At 51.4% G+C, this 20,798-nt stretch overlaps 1 protein-coding gene across 2 annotated transcripts; it reads right to left on the bottom strand.

The window, feature by feature from the left end:
- Positions 1-6,105: 6,105 nt before the first annotated feature.
- Positions 6,106-18,747, bottom strand: Miip (migration and invasion inhibitory protein). Of its 2 annotated transcripts, XM_050153390.1 has the most exons (12): positions 17,115-18,747; positions 14,531-15,163; positions 13,782-13,938; positions 12,561-12,760; positions 11,955-12,302; positions 11,472-11,556; positions 9,413-9,521; positions 9,273-9,325; positions 8,808-8,937; positions 8,601-8,697; positions 7,749-7,883; positions 6,106-7,546 (listed from the first exon to the last, which is right to left on the bottom strand). In XM_050153390.1, the coding sequence occupies exons 4-12, from the start codon at positions 12,672-12,674 to the stop codon at positions 7,475-7,477; spliced, it is 1,143 nt and encodes a 380-aa protein (XP_050009347.1). In that variant the 5' UTR covers positions 12,675-12,760; positions 13,782-13,938; positions 14,531-15,163; positions 17,115-18,747; the 3' UTR covers positions 6,106-7,474. The 2 variants fall into 2 exon arrangements, with proteins under 2 accessions (XP_050009347.1, XP_050009348.1); XM_050153391.1 differs by lacking the exon at positions 13,782-13,938.
- Between the last annotated feature and the right edge of the window lie 2,051 nt (positions 18,748-20,798).

The following is a 20,798-nucleotide window of genomic DNA, read 5'->3' as shown; positions in this document are numbered from 1 at the left end:
GACCCCCGAATCTGATGGTAAGGGGGTGGAGTGCGCAGGTGGCAATAGCCCTGGGGAAAGTCTGCCAGCGGCCGGTGACCCCCAAACACCTCACCAGTGTTCCCAGCTAGCTCATACCATAACTCTCTGAACCAGCTCTTCTCGGATGTCCCTCAGCAGGCCAAGATGAGGAAATTTGAATGACATACTTAACGGGGTCTGTCCCCACACCCCTCCCTCATGACATCATTTCTGGTCTTCCTGTCTCCTTCCTCTCTACCTTCCAACTCTCAAACTGCTGGGCTGGCCAGCAGGGAAGTCCTGGGCCTCTCCCAGCCCTAATGGACTCAGCGAAGAAGCAGGTGGTGGCCTGATGGCTTGGGGTTTGAGCACCAGCCACGGATCTGTCAAAACCACATCAGAGAGACCGAAACGGCCCCCTGCAGTCAGAATGAAAAGTGAGACCAAGAGAAACTGAGTTCGAGGCCTCAGCTACGGAGAAGCCCAACGATGGCTTCTGTGAAAGACACGCAGCCCCAAGGCTGTTAAATGACTCAGCTCTGGGGCCGTGGTGATGAGCGTGGTACCTCCTGCAGCACGTGTGTGCGCGCGCCTGCTTGTGTACGTGTGCTGGGGCATGTGTGGAGACGGGAATAGGAAGGAGGATGCATGTAATTGCAAAAGAAAAAAAACCACGTTCTTTTTGAGAATTAGAGAAAGAAGTTTATTCTGGAGCCATTTCAAGTGGTCACAGCTTGGGAACACAGACTTAGGTGACCCTAATTCCCCGTTCCAAAGTGAAAGCAGTTTCATGAAGCTTTTATAGCCTTACAGAACAAAGAAAGTCATAAATCAAGGCAAGTCTAAAATACACTGGTGACTATGTACACTGGGGGGAAGGGTTTCAGTGAGATGGGGGACACTTTCCCATAGGCCCCAAGATACTAGTTGAGCTTTTGGGTTGGTGGAAGCCAGTTGTCTGCTAAATTAATAGATCCTAAAAGACTTTTAGAACCAGGCTCAGGATGCTGCGTGGGCAAGGAATGATCGTACCAGAGGGCTAGAACTAGTCCAAGATAAACCAGCCTTTGGACTTGCATTATTCCACAGAACTGCAGTTCTAACCAATGGCTCTCTTCAGACATGGCTTCTTCCCAGTTTTCACCCACATAAGGGTGTTGTGGGAAGCGGAGGTTACAGGTATATAGATGCCACCATTTGTAGTGCCTGTCATTCAAAGGGACATCCAGGGTTAGAGGTGAGCCCTCCCTAATAGGACTAGCTTGTCTTTTGTTTTGTTTTGAGACAGGGTTTCTCTGTGTCACTTTGGTGCCTTTCCTGGAACTAGCTCTTGTAGACCAGGCTGGCCTCCAACTCACAGAGATCTGCCTGCCTCTACCTCCTGAGTGCTGGGATTAAAGGCGTGTGCCACCACCGCCTGACCAGGACTATCTTATTTTAAGACACCTGCAATAGTCCCAGGAAGACGCATCTTCCACACAGGGTCACATTCTGAGGTCCCAGGTGGACATACATTTTGGGGGCCACTAATGAGCCTCCTTCAGAGACTCAGAATGTGGTGAACTCTCCCTGTGTCAATGATCAATGAAACCTTTGAGAAGTAGAGGCTGGGGACAGTCCTCACCTGAAGACCCCACCCTTAGGAGTCCTAGCCTAGCAGGGCAGGAAGACCCAGTGAGCCCACCCAGCCTGGGTCAGGAGACCGTGGAGAAAAGACCAATGTGGTGACCCAAAGGCTTTCGGGAGTCCATATGGCCAGGCAGGGACCTTAAGCTTCTGTGTCTGCACCACATCCTCCATCCCCCAAACATCCCATGTAGGTGGCACTGGAACCCCACTGGGCAGACAAGGAAGCAGGCTTATTTACTAAGTAAGTCTTGACTTACCCAATGGTAAGGGTGGACACTGAGCCCCAGACAGAGCCCCCCCACCACAGCTAGCACTCCGGCTCAGGTTTAGGGAGTCCTGACTTGTTCAAGGGTGAGGGTGGACACTGACCTCCAGATAGAGCCCTACCACCACAGCTACCCATGAGCCCATGAGAACAGGAGGCTTGGGACCTGCTGCCTCTCCCTCTGTGGTGGACAGAAAACCTTCCAGGAGGTGGAGTTGGCAAGTGTCGCCACGAATACGGATGGCAGAGACATGTGGATAAACACAGGAAAAGAAACACTTGTCAAGCCGGGCGATGGTGGCGCACGCCTTTAATCCCAGCACTCGGGAGGCAGAGGCAGGCGGATCTCTGTGAGTTCGAGACCAGCCTGGTCTACAGAGCTAGTTCCAGGCTCCAAAGCCACAGAGAAACCCTGTCTCGAAAAAAAAACAAAAAAACAAAAACAAACAAACAAAGAAACACTTGTCAAAAGAGAAACAGGAGCTGGGAACTGCCCCAGGGCTAGCCTGCAGTCCTCCTCCAGAGGTTGAGCCGGGATCCCTGGGTCTTTTTATGGGACATTTGCACGGTATGCATAGGCGTGTGTGCAAGCTCTATTGACCTTAGCCAGCAGCAGGAAGGCTCCCAAACCTGCAGGCCAATAGCCTCTCAGGTGTCAATCTTCAGACCTTTCCTCGGCTAGCCTAGTCCCTGTTCACCTACCTCAGCCGTGAGGACCCCACAGACACACCAGATCTTAGACCTGGAAAATCCTTCCGGTCTTCGTTTATCTTCCTCCCCCCCCCCTCCCCCGGCTGAGACTCTGATAGCTCCCTAACCCGGCCCAGCCCAGCAGACGCAAGGATTCTCAACATGGGAGCAGGAGCCTGTCCCAACAGTAGGGGCTGGCAAAACCAAGCAGTTTGTGCGTGCTGTCTCAGGGGCTATTGGGTCTGGGAAGAGGAGCCAGTCGCTGACAGTGCCAGACCAGAAGGGGCCTGAAACACTCTGTGGTGGGGAAGGACTTAGATCTGTGCCACGATGGGATGTTTCTATTGGACTGCTGATCAGAAGGTCTCAGGTTCAGTTCTCGGCTGGCTCACCAACATTCTTACAGGAGTTAACGGGGCCAAAGCCTGGACCGGGCAGCCCTAATAAGTCAGATTTGGCCACCTTTTCTCAGCAGTCAATTTTAAAACATAGTGAAAAGCAGAAAAAGGGAAATTTATTCAATGTGGTCACACTGGGAAGAACAAAGAAATTCAGTGACACTCCCCCCTCCACCCCACCCCAAGTTCATCTTCTGGGTCCTGACGTGAGGTTTAGATCAAAGTAGGAGGCGAGAGCTGCGCAGGGCTAAGCAGTCCTGGTCAGAGTGTAGTCCCACCAGATCTTTTCTTCCTCTTCCTCCTTCTTCCTCTTTTTTGTTTGTTTGTTTGTTTTTGCTTTTATTTTGCTCTGTTTTGGAGATGATGGGGTTTCTCTACCTAGTCCCGGCTGTCCTGGAACTAGTTCAGTAGACCAGGCTGGCCTCAAACTCAGTGGTCTGCCTGCCTCTGCCTCCCAGAGCTGGAATGAAAGGTGTGTACCACCACATCCAGCTAAACTGGCCTGTCCTTTGGAATCCTGTGTTTCCTGCAGGGTGGTCTGACAAGTCAGAACTGTGTGATTAGGCTTTCTGCTCTCAGGAAGAGCAGCCTTTTCCTTCTCCCTGCATGGGATTCCTGGGCAATTCCACTTTCTTGAGCTTTTTGCTTCAACCATTTGAAAGTCAAAGAATAGCCTTGTTCCTGCCGGGCTGGCTCCATCTCAACCTAAACCCCCACAGGAAACCCTGCTGCTGTGGACCCCACCTCAAGCCACTCTGGCCACATCAGTCTGGATTTCACCTTTTGGTTTTCTGCTCACCTCAGCTGTCCTAGACAGTCACCCTCAGGCCTCAGGAGCTAGTCACAGGGAAAGCCCTGGTCACCCACAGCCCTTCTTCCTCCCTATGAGCAGAGCTCTGAGTCCAAAAGCGGTAAGGAACGAAAAAAAAATATCGATGGGTTGTGATGGGGGCATGCCTTAATCCCAGCATTCAGAAAGCAGAGGCAGGAGGATCTCTGTGAGTTCAGCCTGGTCTACAAAGTGAGTTCCAGGACAACTAGGACTCTTACAGAGAAACCCTGTCTTAAAAGAAAAAAAAAAAAAAAACAGTTAAAAAAGAGAGAAAGAAAAAAAGGCCATGACAGCTCCTAGGTGTGGTGGAGAACGTTTACTGTAGATAAAAGCCAGAGCACAGCCAGAGGCAGGAACAACTGGGAGAGTCCTGAGTGACGTGACCAGGCTGAGCTGGGCCATGTGAAGAGATGGGGAGTGAGGGGGAAGCAGGTGCAGCAGCCAGGAGGCCTAAGGTACAAAAGGGACGGTCAACAAAATGTCAGGGTACAGGCAGGTGTGCCCAGCCATACCCTGTAACAGGTTGGGACTGAGGGATGCTGGGAGAACCTGGCAGCCAGACTAACGGGTAAGAAGGTGCCTATGTGTTCCCAGACAGGCAAAGGCAAAAGCCTGGTGGGGAAGGCTGACCGAGAGTGGATTCGGATGATACTGATGTACGACAGGCTAGAGCGGGGAGCAGCAAGAGCAGAGGAGAGTCTTAATGTCTTCCTAGGTGCCAACACCCCCTACCTACCACAGTCCAACTTACAACCTTCCACATGACCACAGTACTTTCATGGGAATCCTGCAGAAGCCATCCACACCTCGACCGTGTCTTGTCTCTTCCATGCGCTGGTGCTACATGGCGAGACCCTCTTTCTTGACGCTGGAGGGAGACCCCCGTTCAGATCCCAGCCAAGAGACCAAGAGGGTGAACCATCTAGACACTACATGGGGTAACATCTGCAGCACCCAGGGTGGCTGTATTGTCCCCTTCGCCTCTTATTGGCATTGTCACACTTTTATAAGTGGTGAAAGCCAGCTCAAGAGGTCACACAATATACCTAAGGTCACGATGTTGGGAGGCGGTGCTTCTGAAGCCATACTCCACTCTCCCCATTTGAGCTGAAATGCTCAGAGCAAACCAAGAGCAAGGCCGAGGAGGACCTTGGGCTGGACCAAACTGTGAATGTCAAGATCAGAACAGCATAGAATACTTGTTTTAGAAGTAAATAATCTTGTATTTCACACTACATACACACTCAGAATATAAGACTGGAGGAGACAGGTTTCAGACTCAGTCCCATTCTGAGATTCCTGGAGGCAGGATTGCCATTTCAGACTGAGGTAGAGATAAGAGCCAGTGGCTTAGCTGCATTGCTTTTCTGGTCTTCAGGTTGAACCCCAATTATCTGTCTCTGGGTTTTTATTAATTGTGCTACATTTGAAGCCATTTAGGTCATCTTGATCTCAAAACACACACAGACAGACACACACACACGCCTCTGAACGGTTCAAGTTCCCATTTGCTCTGTTTTGTTCTATAAATCTGGCATTAAAAAAAAAAGTTTCTTACAAGTACAGGCATTTGGCCTGCATGTACATCTGTGTCCCACGTGCATGCCTGATGCCTGCAAAGGCCAGAGGTCATCGGGTTTCCTAGAACTGACGTTTCAGAAAGTTATGACACCATGTGGGTGCTGGGAATTGAACCTGGGACCTCTGGGAGAACAGCCTATACTAACTGCTGAGCCATTTCCCCAGCTTGAAACTGGAACTTAAGAAAAAAAAATTATGTGTGTGTGCTCACGTGTGCAAAAGTATCTACAAGGCCAGAGAGGGGTGTGGGATCCCCTGCAGCTGGAGTCACAGGCACCGGTGTGCCCCCAATGCCAGGCCTTTGACGGAGCAGTGTGTTAGTGACTGTCCCACTGCCACAGTAAAACACCACGACCAAGGCAACGTACAGAGGAAGGGGTTATTTGGGTTTATTTGGGACTTATGGTTCCAGAAGGTTAGAGTCCATAGTGATGCAGATAGTCCAGCAACATGGCAGCTGGAGCTAGAAGCTGAGAGCTGAAGACTCGTATCTAGAACCATGAACAAGACACATGGGTAACACACTCAGAACAGTGACTCTTTAAACTCTCGAAGCCCACTTCTAGTGAGATACTTCCTCCAACAGAGCCACACCCCCCAAGCCTATCGAAACCCAACCACTCATACAGAGCAAACATTCACATGCTAGAGAATCATCTCACTCAAACACAAATACTATGTGCTTTTAAGTGGGAGCCAACACTCAGTGCCAAAGCTGAAAATTTTTATTTTAAAGATTTATTCTGTATACAGTGTTCTGCCTGCACATATGCCTGAGTGCCAGAAGAGGGCACCAGATCTTATTATAGATGGTTGTGAGCCACCACGTGGTTGTTGGGAATTGAACTCAGGACCTATTGACCTCTGAGCTAGCTCTCCAGCCCACAAGGCTGAAATGGAATAGTATGCAACCCAAAGCACACAAGGGATGGGAGAAACAGGATCCTACTCCCTAACACCTCCCAGCTCTGTTCTGATCTGCTGCTTGATAAACATCAGCTTCTCAATTTATCCTTCCTAGGGTTCTGAGCCACCCCGTTTCTAGAACCGGGCCCAGAAAAGGGCATGGAGATGCCAGGGACCTCAAGAGAACCCTTCTGTTGAGATCAAGGACAGAGCTCACTTATTCGATATGAGACACATTTTTAGTGAGTCTGTGTATGTGTGTGTGAATGCAGGTGCACACATGCCATGGTGTGCATAAAAAAGTCAGAAGACCACACTGGGTGTTGATCTATACCTTCCATCGTGAGGTAGAGAGTTTCTTTGTTGTTTTTTCAATGTGTAAGCCAGGCTAGGAATTCCTCTGTCTTCACCTCTCATCCCCCCGCCATAGGATTACAGACACTCAGTACATGTCTGGCTTTTACATGGGTCCTGGGGATTTGAACTCAGGTCCTCAAACTTATATAACAAGATTCTTACCCACTGAGCCATCTCCCCAGGCCTGAGGTACTGTAACACTGACCTTGGTTTTAGCCTGCCTTGGGGAACCACCCCATTTGTCTGGTAGACGGCCTCTATCTAGATCTGAGAGCTACAGAAAAAGCTAGAAGCTCAAGTAGGGCACAGTGGATATGACTGTAATCCTAATACTCAGGAGGTGGAGGCAGGAGGATTGGAGCAGTTGAAGGTCATCCTTGGATTGTGAGTTCCAGGCCAGCCTCACATAGAGTTCCATGTGAGACTCTATGGCAAAAAGTATACAAAAAAGAAGCCACACTCCAAGTAATGGGTGCTCACTGGGTGCTCGCCTCCAGGTAGCCAGTGTCTCCCTTAGGCAAAATGAAGCCAGTTGTGACCAGGACACCTGGACATCAAGGGGACCAGCAGGAAAAGCAAGCTATGTGGGGATGGGAAGTATAGGGCCCTGAGTTTTATTTGCATACTACTGACAGAGTCTCCGCCCCCTGGATGGGCCAGCGCCAGGCCTGGACCCTCTCATCTCAACAGCACAGCCACTTCTGTCTTGACAGGTTTCAGCCTCATTGTAGGGGCGTCCATCCATCTCTCAGGGGAGGTTGACGACACAGGTAGAAAGAACACTGTTCCCTTCTGAGTGGTCAGTCCGCGGGGCTTCTAGTGGGCGGGACGGAGCTGGGAAACCTGAGGCTCTGACCAGATTGGTGGTGGGACCTGTGCTGGCAAGGCCTGGAAGGTGAACGGGGAGGTGTTAGCAGGGGTCACCCGGGGATAGGTCGGGCCCAGCATTAGCCTCAATTCCTCCGGCAACTCAGACAGGTGGGAAGGAGTGCCAAAGTTGGAGAGGCGAAGTTTTCAGGGCCTGAGCCCCCATCGTGATAGGATCTGTCCTACCTGGACCCCTCTCACCCCAGGTCACCCTAGACCCTACCAGGCGGGATGGGCTGGTGGCTGACAGATGTCGGCGCTGCGCTCCACAGGAGACAGAGGACCAGAGGTCTAGACTCTTGGGGACACAACTTTTCTCAGGCTTTGGAGGGAAGATATCCCAGCCCAGCAGACAGTGCTGTGGAGAGAAAAGGTTAGACGCATCTGCCACCACAAGCAAGAGAAAGACCCGTGAGGAGCCACAAGCCTCTCCCTGGGGACCCATTGGTTACTAGTCCCTGTTGACCTGGCCACTGGCCACCCCAACCTTCCCCAAGATGGACGAGAGGATGTGGGTATCAATGGAGTCCTTTCCACACTGAACTTGGCCCTGAACATCTAAACTGCATGACTTCACTAAACCATCTTCATGACCCCAACATCAAAGATGCTCCCTTTCTACCAGTTTGTAGGGGAGCCGAAGGGTCTTTCCCCTCTTCTCTTCTCCCAATTACAGCTACCCTGTCCTCCACCAGTGTGAGCAGGACGCCCTTTGACTTCCATCCTGACAAGGAAATGAGACGCATGATAGAAACATAAAGGTCTGGGATCAAACCCATCTCTCCAGCCAGCTCCACTCTGCCTCTGTGGCCTGCGTGGGGGTGGGGTAAGACAGTGTCTGCATGGCTCTGGGAAACAGCTCTCCTAAGAGCCATGCATATGGCACCCAAGAGCTCAGTAAATAGTGCCCATGTAGACACCCATCTTAGACATGTGGGGGACAGGTGACACACCAGCCCAGGTGAAGCCAGAGGCCTGCTAGCATGCAAGAGCCTTGGAGCAAGCTCTCTTCAGGGCTAGTTCAGGATCCTGGCCACATAGGCCTGCCTCTAGCATCTTCGGGCAGGCGGCTTACCCGAGGCAGAGCCAGGGTGTCAGAGGCATCAAAGCTTTTCCGTCTATGAATTCGATAGCGGTGTGGCGGCTCCAGGATGGACAAGGGGATGCTCACCCTGTGCAAGAGGCACAGCATCAAGATCAGCAGAGGCTACGTTCGGTACCCAACTCTAGCTGCAACTGTCCAGTGGGACCTCCAGGGAATTCCAACGCTCTCAACACTCACCTAACCTGCGCAGGCTCCGCCAGAGTCTCAGGTCCCTGTTGGTCCCGGGGTATCCCACATAGGCGGCAAGGGGTACCTGGGTCCACTGGCACAGGAAACAGGCGCCGGTTGACACGGTAACAGTACACACCTGTGAGACCCATGATAAACCACAGTTGCCCCTAAGCCTGGCAATTTGCTGCCCGGGGCCTCTGGCTGTCCCTCAACACACAAACCATACCATCCATTGAGGAATCACTCTGGGCCACTTTTTCCCCAGCCCCTTTCCTCCCAAAGTCTTGGGTCCACACTCAGGAGCCCCAAGAGCTGTACCCTGCTATCTCTGAAAGCTGTCAGAGAGAGGTGGTTACAAAGGGCAGGACCTAAGCCAGCCAGGCCCCAGCCAGAATGGGTCCCACACTGCTCAGACACCAGGCACTTCCCAAGTCACCAGCTCAGAGTGCCCTGGTGGAAGTGTTCACTCACACTGGTGGCTCTCTTCCACACCACTGCTCTCCTGCAGGCCTGGGAACACAGCTCTGGGGGGAGGGGGCGAGAGAAGATGAGCAGGGTGAGTGACAGAGTCCCCGAACCACCCTCCACCCTCCTTGTACACGCCCGCTTACTCAGGGGAGTCGCAGACACAATCCTCTCTGTTGGCTTCTCGGAACTTCTGCAGCATGGAGAAGAAGGCCTCGGGTTCGCTGGTGATGGGAGAACCAGTGTCCAGGGACCCTGGGGTGGACAAAGCACCGGTGAGGGAGGCAGGGCTAGTGGGCTGGGGCCCCACCTCGCCCCAGGACTCTCCACTCACTTGAGGGCCAGCTCTGCTTGAGCACCTGTCTGCCCTGATATAGTCAGTCAACCACAGACAACTCTCTCCCAGAGCCCTTAACAGAGGCCACATACCCATTTATTCCAGAGACAGGAACTGTGGAGCCCTGGCTGGCCTGGAACTTCATATATAGACCAGGTTGGCCTTGAACTCACAGAGACTGGACTGCCTCCGCCTCTTAAGTGTTGGAATTAAAAATATACTGTATACTGTTACTTCAGAGACAAGATCTCACGTAGCCCAGGCTGGCCTCCAACTCAACACTTTTGCCTCCACCACCCAGTACAGAGATTATAGGCATATACCTGGCTTATATTCTTTTTTCTTTTTTAAGATTTATTTATTATGTATACAATGTTCTGCCTGCATGTGTGTCTGCACAACAGAGGAAGGCACCAGATCGCATTACAGATGGTTGTGAGCCACCATGTGGTTGCTGGGAACTGGACTCAGGACCTCTGGAAGAGCAGCCCGTGCTCTTAACCTCTGAGCCATCTCTCCAGCCCCTGCTTACATTCTTTCTAGCCGGGAAGAGCAGGAAGCCAGGCAAGGTTCCCACTCTGAGGAGGCGATATTCTAAAGGGACAAGGAACTCGGAGATGTGATACTGAATGGTGCTGGGAATCTGGAGGCCAGGGCCAGGGGGCTGAGCGCTACAGGGCAGGAGGCTGCAGGCAAGGTCTGAGAAAGTGACCAGAGCAAAGACCAAGGAAGTCACATTGGCCAATCAAAAGAATAGCCCAGTCGGTGAAGAACGCAGGTGCTTGGCATGCGTGAGGAACTCAGGACAATGGAGGGTGAGGGTGGAGGGGTGAAGCCTGGAGTCTGAGACATTCGGGGACAAGGACCATCAAAATCAAGTCAGCCATGTTTTTACAGGACACATCCTTGAGGTGAGAGAAAGCAGGGGCAGTTAAAAGGAGGCCGTGGACTCTAGAAATGTACTAAGGAAGAGAATGTTTTAATGCTCAGGACATAAAACATGTAAGGGAGGCAGGTCGAGGCTGAGCCCGAGGTCACAGTCTGACTCCTTAAGTTCACCAAGCTGCCACTTACAGAGATGGGAGGGAGAGCCGCTGCAGGACGGAGGAGGTGGAAACCAGGACCTCGGTTGCAGAAGTCAGATTACTTTTAAAACTACATTTTATCTTTATTTATTTGTGTGTCTAAAAAAATTCTTTTAGTGGGGTGTGGTGGCATACACCTTTAAACTTCGGCCTAGGGAGGCAGAGACAGGATCTCTGTGAGTTCAAGGACAACCTGTTCTATATAGGTAGTTAGTTCCAGGACTACCAGGGCTACATAGAGACCCTATATCCAAAAACATATGTGTGTGTGTGTGTGTGTGTGTGCACGTAAGGTAGGGCTGGAGAGGTGGTTCAGTGGTGAAGAGCGCTGGTTGTACCAGGCGGTGGTGGCTCATTTCTTTAATTAATCCCAGCACTCGGGAGGCAGAGGCAGGTGGACCTCACAACCATCTATAATTCCAGTTCCTGGCTCTGATGTCCGCTCCTGGTCTCTACAGGTACCAGACATACACATGATGTACATACATACATACAGGCAAGCATACACACACACACACACACACACACATACACACACAAACATTAATAGTTAAAATTAAAAACAAAAGGCTAAAGATTTCTGCGGCATGCTTTTTAGCGCTCAGTTGACAGCAATGAGGCGGAAGCGGCTGGAGGGAGGACAGGAGCCCGGAGGTGCCAGGACAGGAGCAATAGCGTGAAGATGTTCCCACTAGGGTTGGGCAGGGGCCTGGCCCCTACAATCACTCATTCATTCAGCTTCATGGGTATCCGGGCTATGATTAGCCCAACCCCGCCCCTCACCTGCAATCCAATCATAGCCCAGGTATGGCCGGAAGCGCCACCTGCTCTCAGGCATCGCAGACTCTTGGGAGAAGGTCACTTTGGGCTGAAGAAGTAGACAAGGAGGGCACGGGCTGGATCTGCAGGCCTGGCCCAGAGGCGGCCCCGTTTCAGGGGAACAATACACTGGGTATTGCCTTAGACTCCAGGTTGGCGCCAACCTCAGCTGGGGAGCTCAGAAATGGGAAGGTAAGTTTGGTCCCACTTTGGGTGTGGCTTTGAACAAGCCTGGGCTCCAAGCCTCAGTCCTCCCACCTGACCAATAGGGTTGCCTCCTTCTTCCAAAAGGGCAAAGATGTACTTAGCAATAACTGGACACACCTTACTGGATCCCCTAGAGGCCTCACCCCCTACTGGGGAGGCTTGTCCAGGAACAATCTGTCAGATAGGAAGGGAAACGGAGGCCCAAAAGCTCCCCAGGATTTCCAGGCGCTCCTGAGTTACCTTAGATGGCCTGCTTGGTCGTGACAGCACGGACTTTGGAAGCTGTGTCTCGTGAGGTCCCAGACCTTTTGGTGGCCTCTTCAGACCTTCAGTGGCTAGCAAGGGTACTGTGGGGGGCTGCCGTTCATCCTGGGGCTCCCGGTGTTGGCACATGGCATATGGTAAAGAGTCCACCCGGTAGCTGTCCTTGCCACAGAAGGACCTATCAGATGTGGCTCCTCGGTGACTGTCTAGTGGGTCCCACTCCTGTCTTTTGTCCTGTGAGCTCGGGGCCACCGAGGAGCTGGAGGAACTCTCTTGGGACCGTGGCATCTCTAAGTTGCCGCTGCTGCTATAGTCCAGGTTTGACTGCAAGAAACAGGTCAGGTTACTCAAGCAGCAGTCTGGCCAGTGCCCAGCTACTCAGGTTCACTCTGGACTCATAGGTCTTCATTCGGCCGTGGCCTCTGGGTGTCCCAGCCCAGTCCCTTCCTCCCATGGCCTCAGTTTTGCAACGTCGGTGAAATGGGTGCATTGGATAAGATAGACCCTGGAAGCGTGGACACAGTCACAGGGGGTAGGCAGTCTTTTCCTCACCGCCTGGGCATTACCAAGGGAGACACCCACCTCTGACGCTGCTCTGGCCACTGACCGACACATGGCATCGTGCCCAGCCCACAGCTGCTTCAGCAGCCCCAGGCTGAGCAGCCGAAGCTGAATGGGATCTTTAGTCTCTGCCATCTGGGGCACGGGTCTCAGCTTTTCACAGCTTGTCACTAGCTCTGGGCTGGAAGCTACTCACAGGAGATGCTCAGGCTACGTTCTACCTGAAGTCAAAGGATCAATGACAAAAGATGAGGGAGGGAACCTGTCACAGAGGCCTGAATTCAAATCATCACCAGGACTCTCCTGTACTCTGCAGCCTCACCCTGGTTACTTAACCTCTCTGTGCCTCTTGTCCTAACCTGATAAACATGGCAGCATAGAGTTAACCTGCCATGACGTCACTAGGGCGACACAGGACAGTGCATGTTAAATGCTCAGTACAGCACTCAATGAATGTCCATCAGTACTAAGCCAGCCAGGATGTCTGGCAGGTCTCCATCTTAATTCCCATCTGTTTTGTGTGCCAGCTGTGCTATTTCTCCCCCCCCCCAAAGACCACACCTCAGAGTGCTGTGGAAGGCTGTTTTTGAACGATTATGTACAACAGGAAAATGCTCGCCTGCTAAGAGACTAAAACTCCCATTGGGCCTTCCTTAGTTATCTGACCCCTGGGCCTGTGAGATGGCTCAGTGGGGAAGGGTCTTATGGCCAAGCCTGACAACCTGGGTTCAGTTTTCAGGGTCTACACGGTGGAAGGAGAGAGCTGACTCCATGAATTGGCTTCTTCCCTCCATACATGTGTCATGGCATGCGCCTGCTCATATAGACAAAAAAATGTTTTTAAAATTAATCTCATTCCTAGCCGGGAGGTGGTGGCGCATGCCTTTAATCAACCCCAGCACTCGGGAGGCAGAGGCAGGCGGATCTCTGTGAGTTCGAGACCAGCCTGGTCTACAAGAGCTAGTTCCAGGACAGGCTCCAAAGCTACCGAGAAACCCTGTCTCGAAAAACAAAAACAAACAAACAAAAAATTAATCTCATTCCTTTGTCATACAGAAAGAGACTGGCACAGATTGCTAATTCAAAGCCTAAGAACTTATGTTATCTGGGGCTGGCATTGAGCCCAGGACCTGCAGCAGTAAGCTTGTTCTCTGACACAAAGCGGCCCCCAGCCACTTTTTGATTTTTTGCTCCTGTACCCCAAGGTCACATAGCTAGTGTCAAAGCAGGGTTTGAACTAACCTGTATGTTCCTGGTTGTTGCATAGCAGCTACTACCCCTGACATCCAAGCATCTCCCTCTTGTTGGGAGGTGAGAGTCTCCTCAGAAAGTTGCAAGATTTTAAGGTTGCTTTAAACAATGGCTAGGGACAGAAATCTGGACTGGAGTCACCTGCAAGCTGTACAGGGGTGAATCAGAACCCACACTAGGTGTGCGTGTCAGCGGTGCAGCTGCCTGCCTTTGGGTCACATAAGTTCCTGAAGTGACCCCTATACACTCATTGGTTCACCCACGAGCGAACCAGCTACACCTGGATGGAATCATTTCTTTGCTCTCTTGGCAGTACTCTGGAGCAAACAGACCTTTGTAGACATATGACTCCCGACTAAGGGTCTGCACTTAGGGAAGCGTGGCCCTGACAGGGCTGGTAGGTTCCTAGAAACCTCCCTCTTCTCCAGGCAACTTTGGTCCTTCAGAGGTCCAGCTCAGGAGCACCTCCTTTGCTTCTGGAAGGGGTGTCTGCAGTGTAAGGAAGGGCTTCCCACTTTTAGAACCACAAGTCCAGACTCCACCACCAGCACCGGAGTTTTTACTCCGGGTTGGGTCAGAACCCCTGCTCTGTCCCAGCCCTGCCGCCCCACACGCTCCTGGGTCTCCTCGGGTCTCCATGCAGTCTGCAGTGGGGAGCAGAACAGACCTCAGCCTGTCACTCCCGCGCACCCAGGCGGGGTACGCATCGGACCTGGAAAAGGCGCTTGCCCCTTCTCTACCTGGTCTGGCCGGGTGCAGGCACATCTCTCTGATCCCAAGATCAGAGCCGCTTAGGATAAAAGGACTCGGACGCCCTCCGCGGGGAAGCCGAGGTCCCCAGCAGCCCGGGGCTCCGCCTCCTCTGGGTGGAGCCTCGGATGGCTGTCCTAATTGGGTAAAACTGGAGCGGGGCCTCCGCCAGCTGTCCTGATTGGCCAATTGGCGGGGCAGGACGTCAGACAAACGTTAGTTCGCATCCGGAAGCGGCGGTTTCAATTTGGGGGTGGGGCTAAAGGCCCCTCATTGCTGATTTGTTGACTGAAAATGTCAAGTCTGCCAACTTGAATTTTACTGAATGGAAATTACCGGAACTACAGGTTCCGATTGGTCAGTGTAGCCCAGCTACGTAATTTCCGGATGATTGTGGAGCTGTAAAAGGCTGCGGATGGGCGGGACAAGTGGCGAGGGCAACGCATTCCATCTTTCAAGCTTTTTTGTTTTCTTAAGAGAAAGTCTTTTGAAGCCTAGGCTTGCTTCGGACTAAGGGCTCCTCTCGGTTGGTGGGGGAGGGTGGATTTACAGGTGTGCCCTGTTAGGCCTGCTTTCTTCAACACTTCAAGTCTCTGTGAGGTGCCTACTTTGTGTCTGACGCCCTGGAAGGCAAAGATTTAAGAGTGGGGATAGAGGGAGAGAAGTCACTGACAAAATTACCATATAGATACCAAAAATCTGGTCTGGTAAAATCTAAACCAAAATTAGCCGGGCATGGTGGTGCACTCCTTTAATCCCGGAACTCGGGAGGCAGAGGCAGGCGGATCTCTGAGTTTGAGGTGAGGTAAGTTCCAGGACAGCCAGGGATACCCAGAGAAACCCTATCTCAAGACAAAATTTAATGTAGCTCAGATTGGCCTTGAACTTGCTATGTCATGAGGATGGCCTTAGACTGACTCTCTTCTTCTTCAGCCTCTACCTCCTCTAATTACTGGAATTACAGCCTATTCCAGCATACAGAGTGTGGAACTGAACCCAGAGCTCTATGCATGGAAGTGTGCTACCTTAGTGTTTTTAACAGCACTGTGTCTTAAACGCCCCTGGCTGCTAGCCGTTCTCCTTCCTCCCTGGCCACAGAAGGCCAGCAGCCCCAGGAAAAGGTCTAGACTGGAGGACACTTGAAAAAAGCATCTGGGAGCCGAGCAGTGGTGGCGCGCATGCCACCCTTAATTCCAGCACTTGGGAGGCAGAGGCAGGTGAACCTCTGTGAGTTCAAGACCACCCTGGTCTACAGAGCGAGTTCCAGGACAGGACAGGCTCCAAAGCTACACAGAGAAACTCTGTCTCGAAAAAACAATATAAATTAATTAATTAATAGAAAAGAAAAAGAAAGGAAGCATCCTGGAGTTTAGTGTAAGGGGGCCTGCTTTGCTCTCACTGTCTTCATTCAACAAGCACAATTTACTGATATTGCAAGTGCCTGACAATTCCGTGCCAGCTCTTGGGGAGAGAGGGTGCATGTAGCTGGTGCACACCTTCAGTCCCAGCACTCAGCAGGCAAGGACTCGAGACCAACCCGGTCTACCTAATGAGCTCTGGGGCTGCATAGTGAGATCCTGTCTCAAAACAAGACAGAATTTGTCATGTTAAAGGCCAACCTGGTCTACAGAGTGAGTTCCAGGGCAGCCAGGGCTACACAGAGAGACCCTGTCTTGAAAAATAAAAAAATAAAGAAGGCCCTCTCTTTCGACCATGTGGGATCTGGGGTTCAAATGCAGTTCATTAGGCTGGGAGGCAAATGCCTTCACCTGCCGAGCTATCTCTACCCCGACAACCTGAATTTTTAAGTGTCCTGACACTTAAAACAGATAAAACAACAGATACTTTATTAAAAAAAAATGAACTCATAAAAATGAAGGAAGGGAGCCGGGTGGTGGTGGCGCACGCCTTTAATCCCAGCACTCGGGAGGCAGAGGCAGCAGGCGGATCTCTGTGGGTTCGAGACCAACCTGGTCTACAAAGCTAGTTCCAGGACAGGCTCCAAGGCCACAGAGAAACCCTGTCTCAAAAAATCAAAAAAAAAAAAATCAAAAATGAAGGAAGGGGAAAGGAGGGATATTAGTACTCCTCTTAAGTAGCATGATGTGCCTATCCAACTGCCTTTTATTTATGTACATAGATTATTGCTGCTGTCAGCCTTGGTGAGGGGAGCTTCCCTTTCACTACTGAGGAAGCCAGTAACTGATCAAAATGCTGAGAATTCAGTGACTGTTGCTGTATTGTAGTGACCCAATGCTCAACCTTAAATGGAAGAACATCAGACATTTTATCACCTTCTCCAACGCTCAGGGAACAATGCAGAAGAGGGAGCCGAAGGAAAGAGAGCTGGAAGAAGGGTAAAGGGTTATGGGATTTGGTATGACATGGCTGTTGCCATCTTGAAAGCAGAATGGCTGATTGCTTGTGTGGCACCTTTACAAGAGGTGGAGCCCACTAATATCCCTCATGGAAGGGGAAGGCATGTGAGGCAGTGGGACTGCAGGGGACCAGGAGACTCCCGTGGCACAGCTTCCTGTAAGTTATTCATGTTCCTGTAAGCCCAGTTAAACTCACCGCTTCACCAAGCTGGACTCGAGTGGAACGGTTTTGCTGCTCCATCTGAGACCTGTCTGAAAAGACTTCCCGGAAAATGTCATGCAATTGTTATTGGCTTTTTCTGGAAAGTAAGCATAATGTAAAGATGTTGGTCAAGTTAGTAAGTAGTGGACCTGTGATGATTGGAATTGGTTGTCACCTTGACTGAATAAGGGGACATCCAGACTGGTGAGATGTGTGTGCCTGTTTGTCACTGGGGATGTTTTCGGAGAGGAGTGACATGGAAGGAGGGCAGCACCTTCCAAACTGCAACCTAGACGGAAAACATTGTGAGAAAAACAGTACCAGAAAAAAACTGTTCCGAGTGCTTCAGTTGTCACTGCTGCTGCCACCTGCTTCCGTGGTCGCTGCTGATATCATCCTCCGGCTTTGTTGGCCCTTCAACACGGATCTGATACCAGCCACTGTACAGGGAGCCTCCGGGCTATCAGGACTGCTGCGCTTCCTTCCTTGGAGCAGCCACCAGATTCTCAGCTTCTCCAGCATGCGCATGACCACTTCGGGCCATCCAGCTCCACTGTGTAGCCAGGCTAACCAATCCCCTCTTATAACACATGTGTACATTCAGTTGCTTCTGTTCCTCTAGAGAACCTAATACAAATGCTCACCGTAACACTACCACTGAGGCCTGCCATGCACACCCCTGTCCACCACAGGCACTTCTAGCACCAGCTCCCGTCCTAGTGTGGCTTCTTCTCTTTGCCTGGGATCTGCTCACTAAACACATACACTAAAATCACAAGATATCAATACATAGATATTCAGCCAGGCAGTGGTGATGCAAGCCTTTAATCCTGGCCCTTGGGAGGCAGAGGCAGGTGGATCTCTGTGAGTCTGGGGCCAGCCTGGTCTACAGAGTAAATTCTAGGACAGCCTCCAAAGCTACAGAGAAACCCTGTCTCAAAAAACAAACAAACAAACAAAAAAAAAAACAAAAACAAAAAGGACTTGTTGGACTGCAGCGAGTCAATAATCCTAGCACTAGAGCGGCTGAGGCAGAAATTTAAGGTTGAGAAGAGCTTGCGCTACAGAGAAACCTTGTCTCAAAAATATGGTGGGGCCTGGGAGATGGCTTGGCAGGTAAATCTCTTTGACTGTGAAACACGAGGACTCTGGGCCCCATCAGGAGAAGCCATATAAAAGCCAGATGTGACACACCTCTGAAACCCTAGCACCCTTATGGTAAGAAAGACTGGGGGAGGGGTGGTAGGTGGAGACAGAATGGCCTGTAAGCTCTCTGACCAGCCTGCATGTTTGGAGGCAAAGAAGAGACACCCTGGTGGGAGGGTAAGAACAGACTTGGAACGCTGTCCTGTGACCTCCATATGCATGGCATAGCGCATTGATATGTGGGCACGCAGTTTCAAGAGAGGCATGCGTGCTGTGGACGTAGATGGCAGAGAGCTTGTCTAGAGTGCACGGATCCCTGGGCTTGATCCCCAGCATGCACAAACCGAGCCTGGCAAGGCACACCTTTAATCCTAGCACTCAGAAGGCAGAGGCAGGAGGATCTCTGTGGGTTCAGCGTAGCTGTCTTCATAGTGAACTCCAGGCTAATAAGGCTACATAATGAGAAAGAAAAAAACAAAACAAAAGGTGTAGAGAGATGGCTCAGTGTTGACGGCCTTTGCTGCACAATTATGACAGCTGGTTTTTGTATCACAGAATCTACATAGCAACCCTCACACACACACACACACACACACACACATACATACATGTACTTATTGTGGTATTTTGAAATCTGACCCTTTTTTGCCATTCCCATTGTAAGCACCCTAGTTGAGGGCACTTTCATGCCCTCCTAGAATGCTGCTGACATTGCCTGGCTGGTCTCTCTGCTTCCATCCTCAGCCACATCCGACTCCACAGGGCTCATCCAAGGCCCCTGCTGAGATTCAGTCAGCTCTGACCAGCCCTTTCTTGCCTCAGGAAAACAAAGCACCCCATTCTGCCCCAGATCCTGCCTGCTTTCTTTCCTCTCTCCCTTATACGCTACCCAGATCTCCCAGGACTCCATTCCCCAGACTGTACTCAGTGTTACCTCAGTTAAGTCTCCTCCAACCACACCATCCTTGTACCCTTGCACACCTTCCTCACATACCTACTGACCTCTTGTCTTTTCCTAAGTGATCTTGGCTCTTATCCAGACAAGCTCTGTAAAAGTAGGGGTTCTGGGAATCAAACCCAGAGTCTCCTGCATGCTGGGCAAGTCAATGGCAGTGGTCCCCCCCCCCCCCCCCAAGATTTCTCTGTGTAGCCCTGGTTACAAGCCGTCTCGGAACTTGCTCTGTAGACCAAGCTGGCCTAGAACTCGCAGAGATCCACTTGCCTGAGTACCGGGATTAAAGGCGTGCACCATCACTGCCCAGCTTTCTTTGTCTTTTAAGACAGAGTCTCTATGCAGCATGGCTGGCCTGAAACTTTGCTGTCTGGGAGAGGGGTTAGTGTCTCCAGTACCCTGTCACTGGGCAGATGAAGCAGGGATGAGTCTGGTCTTACCTGAGAATAACTTGAGTCGGGTCTAGAAAACCGTGCCTTGTGAGCTACCACCCGACAGGTCAGCAGCAGCAGCAGCTTGCTAATGACAGGAGCCCCTTCCCCAACTCACACATGCACACTTGGTCAACGCTTTGCTTCACATACATGTGTACTAGATCGTGGTGTTTCTAGAGGGAGAGGAGAGTAAAGGGCACACTGAAAAGCTGATAGGCTTGGGGAAAATAAGTTTTGGGCTCAAAAGTCGGCTTCACCCTCCCTTCCCTCCCCTCCCCAATCAGTCCAAGACACTAGGACATCATCAGCTAGTCTTATTTCTCTGACCTTCAGTTTCCACAAAGGGGCTGAACAAGCCGGATTCTCAGCACTCACATTATGTCCTAGAACTGTGGCCACCCACAGGCTTCCAGGAGCTCTTGAGCTCCCCCAGAGTCCTGGACGGCAAATGTGCAAACACTAGAGCAGCCCTCGCAGAGCCCAAACACAGCAGCTCCTGAGATGACTATTCTGGAACACATGCATATCCTGTGATACACACCAGGTAAACTGCCAGCTCAAGAACGGCAGCGCTTGTACACAAGGGGGGAGAAGGGGCTGGATCTGAAGAACCAGGCAAGAACTGGAGGGGTTCTGGATGCCTGGGGTGTGGCACACGCTCAACTCCAAGTGCAAAGGTCATAAGAGGTAAGGGTAGGACAGGGGTGGGGGCACTAATCTGTCACTGTGGTGAGGAGGTCAGGGTCTCGGAGATTCAGACAGAAAGTGACGGATTGGTTAGAGTATGGTGTCATGGACTTGATGACCCCTCGAGTTTGTGGTCTGAGAATCTGGAAAGATGTAGTTACCATCAGCTGAGCTCAAGAGTTTTTGAGACAAGACAAGTGGGTGGGTAGGGGTGGGACCTCAGTCAAGAGGACATATGAAGAAGGGCAAGGAGAAGCCACCAATGGCCTTTTCCACTCCCAAGGGCCCTTCTAACAAGAAAGGTCACAGCCAAGTTCTCAGAAGGCGGAGTGGGGTGGCCCGCTGAGTCATTGATGTTTTACATGAAGCCTGAGTGTGTGGTGTTACAGAGAACTGAGTACAGGAATCGCTCTGGATTTGCTGGCCCTCAGAGGCTGGCGTGTTCCTTCCTCTCAGACC

Source organism: Alexandromys fortis, unplaced genomic scaffold (assembly GCF_014885135.2).
Source record: "Alexandromys fortis isolate MF-2015 unplaced genomic scaffold, M_Fortis_MF-2015_v1.1 scaffold_88, whole genome shotgun sequence".
NCBI classification, from domain to species: Eukaryota; Metazoa; Chordata; class Mammalia; order Rodentia; family Cricetidae; genus Alexandromys; species Alexandromys fortis.
Note: the sequence above shows the minus strand (reverse complement) of the source record. Positions and strands in the feature narration are given on the sequence as shown.